Source organism: Panthera pardus, unplaced genomic scaffold (assembly GCF_024362965.1).
Source record: "Panthera pardus isolate Hobbes unplaced genomic scaffold, ASM2436296v1 HiC_scaffold_10, whole genome shotgun sequence".
NCBI classification, from domain to species: domain Eukaryota; kingdom Metazoa; phylum Chordata; class Mammalia; order Carnivora; family Felidae; genus Panthera; species Panthera pardus.
The window spans coordinates 25,154,920-25,166,934 of record NW_026526655.1 but is presented as its reverse complement, the minus strand read 5'-3'; the positions used below and the strand labels follow the sequence as shown (position 1 = coordinate 25,166,934).

Below are 12,015 nucleotides of genomic sequence, written 5' to 3'. Positions count from 1 at the left end.
AATCCCAAGACTCTTCAATTTATTTTTGGTGAAACTTCAAAAAATGCTTTGATTTCTTTTCTTCTTTTAAAACAGCTGCCTTGGAGAATTAGAGAAAATAGCTTTTTATGGCAGATTTTATATTCTTAGATTATTGATCTAATATCACAACATCTTTTTTCAGTTTAAAATCTTTTTGAAGTAATTCTATAAAGTATAAAATTAAAAAAAATTAGTTCAATGGTAACATTCTAAAACTTTTTAATTAAAACCTAGGATGATGTTATCCCTTTCCAAACCTAACATTTTGTGGCCATTTCAATATTAAATGTTATCAATATGTAAGTGTTCCAATCAATACCTATTGTAAAGTTTTCATTTCAATAATTGGTTATCATTCATGTACATCACGTTTATACACCCCATTCCAACTAATGTGTGAGTGGATGAGGCACTGGGTAACGACAATTTGGAATGTCAGTTACAAGTCATTAACAAAACATGACTAAATATTTATAGCTTCTGTATTATTGTGTGTCTATGTATCATGAGCTATCATTCCATACTCAAAGCATTGCAAATATGGCATTTAAGGATTAATTGCATGATAAATTTAAATTTATTTTTCCTAAAGTGTTCACTTATTTTTACAGTGAACTACCCCATTTGGCTATTGTAAAGTGTTAATAAATGATAGAAGTCTAAAAGGTGGGCTATATTTTCTGTTGGTTAAATTAAAACTACACTTACTTCAAAGCAAAATATTGGGTTTTCAAAACACATGGCATAAATTGATGGTTTAGTTATATATCAGTGCATATATTTCTCTACATGGATTTTCCATTTTTAAAATGCGATGTTGGTTTGCTATGGACTAAGCTTTTGATGCTTTTTATTGAGATTAAAATTTCAATTACATAGACTGTTTTTTTTTTTTTGCATGTTTCATCATTAGTGATATAAAGCACTCAACAGAGGAAATCTTCATAATATAAAAGTCAAAATGACCTGGTATGAGGGAAGTGGGAATGGTACCTCAATTGTGAAGAGAATCATAAGTATTATTTCTATAATGAAATTATAAAATTATAAATAATTAACATGAAATTATAACAAAACCTGCAATCGTCAGCAAATTCCTGTTTTTAAGAATAGAGTTTTGGGTTACTAAAGGGTTATGTTACCGAATGAAGGTCATAATTTTTGTGGTACTAAAACATAGGTCATTCTTTTCTTTCACTTCTTCAAAACCCTTCCCTACACACAGAGTTAAGGAGTAAGGTGAATATGTCATAAAAAGTCATGGAGACAACCCAGCTGCCTTTTCTTCTGCAGATTAGACGTCTATTTGTATGGCTTTGGGCTCTCTTCCTTTATGCTCTCAGAACGGATCATTCCTACAATTTTTACTATTTCTTCACTCTTCATTGTCACTGTCTCCATCATTGCTTTTTCTTCCCCGTTTCCTATTGATTATACTATGACTGCCAGAGATTCCCTTTCTCTTGAATCTGACCTAGCAAATCACTGTCTACTGAGCGTGAGTTTTGCCGACTATGCTTTTTGTCACTTGTTTTTGCTACTCTACATTTCTCACAGACATGCTGTGTGTGCTGCCTTAGCCAATCCTGTGAGCCAGAACCAATGCTCTGCAGTCAAGTCCTTCCTAAACTTCACTGGTTTTCCTTCTAGGACTTAAATCCCTTAACATCTCTAGACTTAATTTTGTAAATATCTTCTGTAAAAGGGAAAAATTGTGTTTCAATGAGAGGTTGTGAATGTTAAATATAAAAAATGCCTACAAAGAGCTTAGATTGGCACCCTTTCTGATGTTTCAATGTTGTTCTTAACATTTCAAAAACATTTAACCATGTTGCCAGATAAGAACAATTTTAAGATTGCATTGTAATGAGCTTTCTCTTTCATTTTAAATGCCTGTGCACTCTAATTCTGAGTTGCTGAAATACAGTGGCTTCTATGACCTGGATTTGAATGCTAACAGCCAGGAATTAACTGGCTTTCTAGTCCCCTTCAAAAAGTCCTCTTTTTAGGATTTCTTCTCATATGATAGTCAAAACTATTTTTATATAAAAATAGTTTCCCTGATTTTGGTAAATGTCACATTTGTATTTGTTTTCAGTAATTTTAAGATAACTATTCTACCTAGCCATCTAATTAGCTTGGATAAATTGACACGAAAAGGAAATGATTCGCACAATTAGGTTATTTATCCAAGATTTAAAACTAGGAAGTGATGAAGTTAGGATTTGAATTAATTCTTCCTCAAAGGCTGTTTTAACTAACTGCCAAGCAATGTCAGGAGAAATTAGCCAGTGCCACAAGATTGGAAGTCGGAAAACCTATCATTGCATAGACTAGAATTACATCAGACTTTTACAAGGTACTTTCACTTATTATCTTTCAAGCTAATTCTTGTATATGATTTCCTAGAGCCCTATTACTATTGCAAAATACATGAAAAACTTTATAGCTTTTAATACGTTTGATTTAATGACTTGTAAAATGCTAAACTTTCAAAAACAGTCTGGTAATCAGTGTTGTTTTTTTAGAAAACAGGTTATTTTTCCTTAGCTTTCATTATTTTGCAGACATGAGACAGAGGATAGTATATGCATTTGCATATGTATCATTTTCATATATCTGACAAGTTGAAAATGGAAATGTTAAAGAAAAACAATAGCATCTGGAAAGATACAGGACGAAAATCAGATGGCCTGAATTCTAGTGCTGGCTTGTTTCTACAGTGTTCTGACACTGGCCAGCACTTAATTCTACCAGTTTTCACTATTTATAAGATGTTGCTGTTAGAAGACATGATTGCTACAGCCCCATTTCCTCTTCAGTACTGTGTGTATATATATATATATATATATATATATATATATATATATATATATATACATGTATACATATATATACATGTATACATATATATATACACAAATAAACTTGTAATTCACTAAATGGAATTAAAATCTATTAGTTACACTTTAATGGCATCGATTGCTAAACAACAAACAAGCGTATTTTAATCATATTTTAATCAAGTATTTTATGTTCAGATAATATCATTCTATTGTAATAATGAGAATAAGCATGAATACAATTTAATGAGAAAAGAAACAAAGAATTTGCTATCCATTATCAAATTTATAAGTTGATTGTAATTTACAAAATTATAAGCTGAAATTTTCCTGAAAAACAATTAAATTCTTATTTTAAATTGTTTCATACTTAAATTTCTCACTTTATTTTTTTTCCTAAATTTCATGAAGGAAATTGGTTTCTTTCAAAGAAGAGATGTATCAATATTATTATGATCCAAAGATTTCTATCTTTCTGGTATAAAATGCAAAAGTGCAATGTTTCCTCAGATCATGAAAACAGTTATTTAAAATGGGACAATTCTGTAACTGCATTGAAGAAATCATAATTCATGGTTTTATTTCAGCAAAAGCAAAGGCACTGTACATTAACCATTTACAGGTCACTTAAACACCATAATATTGAATTGTACAAGACATGTAGAATTTTAAAACAAAAATTCAAACCTGTAAAAAAAAAAAGATAAAATGAGACAATTCATGAAACAAAAGAAGAAATGAAATAAAGAACTTCAAAACTACACTTTTACAGAACTGTTGAAAATCCTTTTGGTGAGCATTATGAGAAAATTTGAATCAGGAACAGTACTAAAAAATGTATTATCACACTAATGAAGGACAACTGTGATGCATGAAATGATATGTTATGATAAACTGATTTTATGACTATGTGAAATGCCATGCAACAAGATATATGCCAGGTTTTACTGTTGGCAATGTGATTATTATAGCACCAGCAGTAATTTAAAATACTTGATTTAAAATACTGCTTAGGTTATCTTTAGAAAGTGGGAGAACACTTCCAAAAACTTCTTCAAATAGAAACTACAAAGGCAATTTTTCTATAGGGTTAAGCAGTTGTCAGAGACGCAGAAACATGTATTGTTTCTAATACACAAATAGACACAGAACTTGGATGGAAAAAAATCAATAGGTATATAGTATTCCAGATGAAAATTAATAGGAAAGCATGTGAAAAAAAGATTATTGGAACATCTGAAAGATTACTTGTAATAATCTCCTTCATAAGGAAAATAAGAATATATTTTTCAATTTTGCTTAAGTACAAACTGCCATAATTTACTAAGAATGATCTATTTTGGTACACTTTTTTAAAGTGTGTATAATAGTTGATATATATTTAGACTTATTTCAGATAAAAGTCTTTCCCTTAAAACAATTCTATTGTTGTCAATATGCAACAAGAACTCCCCTGAAAAATCTTGGCCAGCACACACATTCTGCAATTTTACCATTTTCTTATCATTTTAAAATCTGAAACACTCAGTAGTCAAACTTATGAGGTAAAGGCAACATTGTAAGATGCCTTACCCATCATAGAGGTTACAAGACTCTATGCAGCTCCTTCCTCTGCTGAAGCGACGGCAGGACAGGCATTGGTCTGGGCCAGGTCCCCAGCAGCCATCACTTGAACACAGATGGTTGCACACCATTCCTGCAGCAGCTAAAAATCACACCAAATTCAAGGAAGAAACAAAACAGAAGGCTGTGTCAAAACTTACCAATTTAATATGACTCTTCCTAAGTAATGCTGTTTCTGAAGAAGTGGGATTGAAAGAGATCTGTGGCAGATAACTCTGTCTGCCCACCCAGTCAGTCACCATGACCCACCCTACTGTCACCTTCTTCCATACTGCAGAGACCCCATCAGTGCCTATGTATATAACCACTACATTTCTCATGAGAATGACCAGATATCAATTGTCTACATCAAAATTCTAGGCAGGAAGCATGAAAGAAATTAATCTTCCAATTAAGGTAAGGAACAGACCACCTTTCTCAATCCAAACCTTTGCTCCACCATGACACCAAAAATTTCTTCAATTCCATATGAGAGCTTCATGAAGATATAGAACAAATCATCTTTGTTTTAAAACAAAACAAAACAAAATTTAAAAAGAGAAAGAAAAAGAATAATATATGGAAGATAAGAGGGGAGAAAGAAATGGAAATAAAATACAAGTTTTTTATAGGCCTCTGCTTGCCTTGCTATTTAGCCAAAGTGGCACATGTGAGAAAAACATTTTGCAAATATATGAAACAAATCATAGTAGTCATTCATGAGGAGGTATAAGAGAATAAAGTAATAACAAACTAAAATTTAGTTTTATCTCTGTATATTGGGGAGAAAGGTGCCAAAGAAAATTTGGACTTTTTAAAATTGCTACTTAAGGGGCGCCTGGGTGGCTCAGTCGGTTAAGTGTCCGACTTCGGCTCAGGTCATGATCTCATGGTCTGTGAGTTCGAGCCCCGTGTCGGGCTCTGTGCCGACAGCTCAGAGCCTGGAGCCTGTTTCAGATTCTGTGTCTCCCTCTCTCTGACCCTCCCCCATTCATGCTCTGTCTCTCTCTGTCTCAAAAATAAATAAACGTTAAAAAAATTAAAAAAAAATAAATGAAATAAAATAAAATAAAATAAAATAGTTACTTAAGTTTACCGCTCTGTGCTGACAGCTCAGAGCCCAGAGTCTGCTTTAGATTCTGTGTCTCTATCTCTCTCTGCCCCTCCCCAGCTGGTGCGCTCTCTCTCTCTCTCTCTCTCTCAAAAATAAATAAACATAAAAAAATAAACAAATAAACTAATTAATTAATTAATTAATTTCTACTTAAGTTTGCCATCTCTGTTTCCCTTTATATTCAGTAACATTTATTCAGTATATTATTACTTATATAGAATAACATAATTTTAGTTAATGGATACTAGGTGTTGAATAAGAAGGGCCTATAGAGACTTCAAATGTTATTCTGAGTGTCTGAAAAGTTGATTTGTGGCATCTGAAACACAACTCTGTGTTTTCATAAAATATTAAGAATTTCCAAGAAGATTTAAAAAAATCAAAAACATCCTTATCTTCCCATTAGTTACCAAGTTTAATTATTATGGGATGCAAATTGTCATGACAAGAGCATTTGTGAGGTGGGTTGGGATAGAATTGAATATGTGAGTATAATATAAGCAGGAAACATATCTGTGAAAGTTACCTTCTCTAACATATGCTTGAGAAAGTGAATTGCCAGCATCCATGATGCTAACTAGTTTTAAAACACTGAAACAAAATAGCCCAATTTGAAATTCATCCATGTTGCTGTGTGTATCAATTTTCCTCACTGAATATATTCCATTGTATGTATAAACAGCGTTTGTTAAATAAACCATTCACCTACTACTACACATTTAGACTGTTTCCAATTTTGTGCTACTAAAATTAAGTTACTATAAACATCATGTACAAATCTTTGTATAGGCATATATTTTCACTTCCCTTCAGTAACCACCTAGGAGTAAAAGGGCTGGATAATACGGTAAGTGTAAGATTAACTTGTTAAGAAATGATCAAATTGTTTCTCAAAGTAGTACTATCTTACATTCCCAATAGCAGTAAACTGAACTCAAAAATTAAAGTTTCCCCACATTTTTGACAATATTTGGTATGGTCAGTCTGTTTAATTTTAGCCTTCCTAATAGGTCTGTAGTGATATCTCTTTATGGTTTTGTTTTTTTTATTTTTTTAAAGTTTTTTTTTTTTTTAAATTTATTTTGAGACAGAGAGATAGTGAAGAGGGGAGAGTCAGAGAGAGAGGGCAACAGAGAATCCCGAGCACGCTTCACACTGTCAGAGAGTAGAACGCAAGTGAGGCTTGAACTCACCAAACATGAGGTTATGACCTGAGCTGAAATCGAGAGTTCGACACTTAACCAACTGAGCCATCCACGTGCCCCTCATTAAAGTTTCGATTTGCTTTTCCAAAATGATTAAAGACACTGAGCATCTTTTAATGTGCTTATTTGCTGTCCATATATCTTGTTTGGATAAGAGCTACTGAATCTTCTCATTTTGTATTGGATTGATTGTTTTCATACTAGCTAGTATTAAGAGTTCTTTACGTATTCACTGTCTTTTGAAAATTAGAAGTTTTTAATTAGCAAACAAATTTATCAATTTGTTCTTTTATAAATTGTGCTTTGGGTATCATGTCTAAAAAATCTTTGTCTAATTGAAGGTAGCAAAGTTTTTCTATGATGTTTTCTTTTAGAAGTTTTATGGTATTGATTTTACATTCAGGTGTATGATCCATTTTGAGTTAGTTTGTATGGTGCTGTATTAGTCGAGGCTCTCCAGAGAAACAAAACAAATAGGATATATATGATTTGTCGTAAGGAATTGTCTTACACAGTTCTGGAGGCTGAAAAGTCCCTCCATCTGCCCCCTGCAAGCAGAAGGGCCAGGAAAGCCTATAGCATAATTCCAGTTTCAATCCAAAGGCCTGCAAACTAGGAGCACAGATGGTTTAAGTGCCATCTAAGGGCAGGAGAACACCAATATGAACACCAATATCCTAGCTCAGAAGTCATACTTAGAGAGTGAATGTTCCCGTCTGTCTTTATGTTCTATGTCGCGGCCGGCGCGACAAACACCGAGGTCAGGGTCCTGAGGGTAGGGGAATGCAAGAAAAAAGAGAGAGAGAAAGTTTGGGAACAGGAGGGTCCCCTGGGCTGATGGCCCAAGTGACGGCTTTATTGTTGCTGTACACAATCTTTTACAACCAGACTCTTAAGGGTTAGGTCATTCTAAGAATAAACAGGTTTCACATAATTGCTGCCAACCAAAACATTTAGTTCTGTGTTTCTTGTGCATTTTCTAGACGGGTCACAAGACCTTGTTGATAAGATTGCTAGCAAAGCACAATTCCCATGTTTGTTTCTATCTGACTCGGGGTAGAAAAAGGGAGCTAGCATTACTGCCAACACCTGCAGACCACAGGCTTCAGAAATTAACTTTCTCGGCCTTGACAAGGCTTTCGTATGCCCTTGAAAGTGGGGGAATGGGAGGGGGAACCACCGGGTTGGCTTGAGTCAACAGGGAACGTTGCTCGACCCAGTCTCAGCCTGGCACCGGGGCCCTGCCCCCCACAGTTCTATCCAGACCTCTAGTGGACTGGATGATGCCTATCTATTTTGCAGTAGATCCATTCAGTCTACAAATTCAAATGCTAATTTCATCCAAAAACACCCTCACAGACACACCCAGAAATAATGTTTAGCCCCACAATCCAGTCAATTTGACACATAAAATTCACCATCACAAGTACTAAAGTTCTATTCATTTTTTGCATATAGATATCCAATATTTCCAGCACCGTTTGTTAAAAACACTATGTGCTGTCATCCAGGCTTTGTTGTTCCATTTAGAGAGCACAGATGAGTAGATTTAGCATAATTCTTATGGATCCTTGGATTTTCAGAATGGTCAATGAGCACTGGCTTCAACTTTAAGTCACTAGCTGTGCTAGCCCCTAACAAGAGAGTCAGACTGTCCTTTGATATTTTGAAGCTAGGCATTGATTTCTCCTCTCTGGCTATGAAATCCTAAATAGCATCTTTTTCCAATATAAGGCTGCTTCATCTATACAGAAATTCTCCTGTTTGGGTTTTTATTTTTAGATAACTATAAATTCATGTGCAGTTGTCAGTAGTAATACAGGGAGATCCATGTTCCCTTTACTCAATTTTCCCTAATAGTGAAATCTTACAGAACTGTAGTTCAATAACACAAAGAGCATACTGACATTGATACAGTATAGATACAGAAGATTTCCATCACACAATGATCCCTAATGTTGCACAGTAAAGCTGCTATAAACATTTGCTTATCGGTTTTTATGTAAATATAAATTTTCATTTGTCTGGAATAAATGCTCAGCAGTATAATTGCTGGGTCATATGATTGGGCATTTTAGTTAACATTTGTTGTTGTTTTTGAAAAACTGCTGAACTGTTTTCTAGGTGCTTGAACCATTTTACATTCTCACCAGGAGTGTAGGAATGATCTCATTTCTGCTATATTCTCTAGCATTTGGTTTTGTCACTAAAATAGCTCTAGCCATTCTGATAGGTGTATATGGATATCTCATTGTGGCTTTAATTTTAATTTCCATAAAATGGATAATAATATTGACATCTTTTAGTGCACTTATTTGCTATCCATATATCCTCTTCAGTAAAATGTATCTTTGTCTTTGTCCATTTTAATTACATACTTTCATTGTTGATTGTTGACAGTTCATTATATATTCTATCAGCTAACCTATATCTATATATCATCTAACTTTTTCTTTCTCTCTGCATCTGAGTTAAAAATAATTTCTCTCAATCTGCAGCTTGCACTTTGGTCCTCTCAATAAGATCTCTTTCAGAGCAATTGTTTTAACTTTAAAATCTAATTTATCAATTTTCCCTTTTATAGATTGTGCTTTTTGTGACAACTCTAAATTCTCTGTCTAGCCATAGGTCCCAAATATTTTCTCTTAATAATTTTTCAAATGCTTTTTCTATATTCATTAATATGGTCATGTGATTTTTCTTCTGTAGCCTATTAATATGATATACTGTTTGATTTTCTATATTGAATAAGCCTTGAATCCCTGGAATAAGCCCTGTATGGTTATGCTGTATAATTAATTTATGTATTGTTGAATTGTTGAATACTATTTGCTCTACTTTGCTAAGGATTTTTGCTTCTATATTCCTGAGAAACACATTGGCTTGTAGTTTTCTTTCTTTCTGTCCTTCTGCCTTGCTTTTTCTTTCTTTCATTTATTTCTTTTGTTTGTTTGTTTGTTTGTTGGTACTCTTTGTTCACATATGTATCCTAATCTTAAAAATCATCAGTGCAAAGTAGAAATAATTACTCATTTTACAGATGGGCAGAGACTCAGAGAGGGTAAACTGCCTCAGGCTACAAGTGTCAGACTAGGGGTTTCAATGCAGTCCTGCCTTGTTCTCTTTACCCAAGTGGGGATGAAAGTCCCAGCTCCATACCCCACCTTCTGTGACACCAGATGCCAGGGAGGTTGGGGCACCTTGTTTTAGTCTTGTGAGGGTAGAAGCCCACACTTCTCATTCCTTTCCATGGATGAAGTTGGGCCATGGTTAATTTCTGTGGTGTTTGAATAGAGTAGAGTAGTTGTTGCCTACAAGATTTCTGATACAGCTAGTATGCCCCTTTCCTGGTGCTTTGGAGAGAGAGAACAGGATTTCATTTCAGCTTTTTTGGTAGTGTTTCTGAGTTGTCAGTTTCTTTGCCTCCAAATCTGGGAGGTAGGAGACAAAAAGAAAACCTAGGGGACTCATATCTGTGCTGTTTCTTGGATTCCAAATTGCCAAATATGTCTTCCTTCTTCTCCCCAAGTATCAAAATCTTACATTTCTTTTATATATAATGTCCAAGGTTTTCAGTTGTACTTAGCAAAGGGAATAGGCAAAGGTACATGTAATTCATCTTACCAGAAGCAGAAATCCTAGTACACATCTTTAATTTACTGCGGTCTATTTTCATTATATTCTACCACTATTTCAGTATTTTCTAGCACTTAATGTATGTCCTAAGAACCCTAAGATAGGATATATCCATTTCTCCATTACTAAGCTTTGAACGACCATCATACATTTTACTTTTCTACATGCTATTCACCACACGCTCATTATTTTAGTCTAAACATTAGATTGCTCTTTTAAGAGAATTAAATAATAAAACAAAGATTCTATATATGTATCCATGTAGGGCTCTTTATCCCATATGTAGAACCATATTTTCATCCATCTGGTATTGTTTACTCCTACCAAAGGACTTCTGTTGATGTTTCTTGCAGTGTGGTTTTCCCTTGGTGCTGCTCTCTCTCTGGCACTCTGTCTCTGTACTCCAGCTGCCTTGGTCTCCCTGGAATCTCAGCTCTGCCCCCTCAACTCAAGCAGTCTCTGGGACTCTTCTGGGTTCCTCCTGACTATGCTGTGGTCTAAAAATTCTCTCAAAGTAGTTGGTCAGAGCCATCGCCAGGCTCACATCATTTGTTTCTGCACTCTTAGGAATCACTCTCCTTCATTATCTAATATCTACTCTCTTGCCAATTGTCATTTCATACATTTTGTTCTTCTTCTTGTTGTTTCATGAGGGAGAGTAAATCTGATCCCTGCTATTATGTCTTGGCCAGAAAAGGACATCCTATATTTACATTAAAAAATGTAACATGGGATCACTTGCTGTTTCTTGTTTAGAGACAAAATTTTTCATAGAATATTTCCCCAAAATTCCCCAAAACAGCTTCTAAGCACCCACAAAGCTTTATTAAAAAGTATATCTCCTTTGACGTGCCCGGGTGGCTCAGCCAGTTGAGTATCTGACTCTTAATTTCGTCTGAGGTCATGATCTCATGGTTCATGCGAACAAGCCCTGCCTAGGGCTCCATGCTGATGGTGTGAAGCCTGCTTGGGATTTTCTCTCTCCTTCTGTCTCTGCCCCTCCGCTGCTCATGCATGAAAGCCCCCCCGCCAAAATAAATAAGTAAACTAAAAAAAAAGTATACCTCCTTCTATCCTGTTTTAATTTATTTACTTTATAGTTATAATCCTAAATAATATATAAATGTAATTTTTAAAGATAGTCTGAAAGAACAGAGACTGAATAGAGTGCTTTCCTATGTAGCTAAGATTGTCCCTCTTCTCAAATATATTATTATTGTAAGTAACTCATAAAATTTGTGGACTTTGCTTAATTACAGTTTTCTCCACGTCTTAGATTTATTAAATTAAACACCATATATTGTAACTATTTTTTTTTTCTTCATATCGTGTGGAGACTCTTCAAAACTTGAATGATTTTATGTTCTACTTGGGAAAGGCTGACAATTTATCTGCTATATTGATTTTAAACTAATAGCAAGAGTTCCTTCTTTCTTATTTATTTATAATGCAGGGAAAGAGGGTTCTCTCACCATACAAAAGAAAAGTCAATTGAAATGGAATCTTTACATAGGTTTCATATCACTGATTACTTACATGTATATGTGACTTGTACTAACTTACAGATGTAAGGAGATTAAAAACTGGTTCAGTT

The 12,015-nt window shown here is 34.3% G+C and overlaps 1 protein-coding gene across 6 annotated transcripts in view; it reads right to left on the bottom strand.

Annotated features, from left to right (window-relative positions):
* The window catches only part of ERBB4 (erb-b2 receptor tyrosine kinase 4), a 1,139,239-nt gene that overhangs the window by 273,531 nt on the left and 853,693 nt on the right, over positions 1-12,015 (bottom strand). For all 6 annotated transcript variants that reach the window (XM_019446103.2, XM_019446105.2, XM_019446106.2 and 3 more), the window contains exon 13: positions 4,437-4,569. In XM_019446103.2, the coding sequence (XP_019301648.2) occupies positions 4,437-4,569 (133 nt within the window). The remainder of the gene's footprint in view (positions 1-4,436; positions 4,570-12,015) is intronic.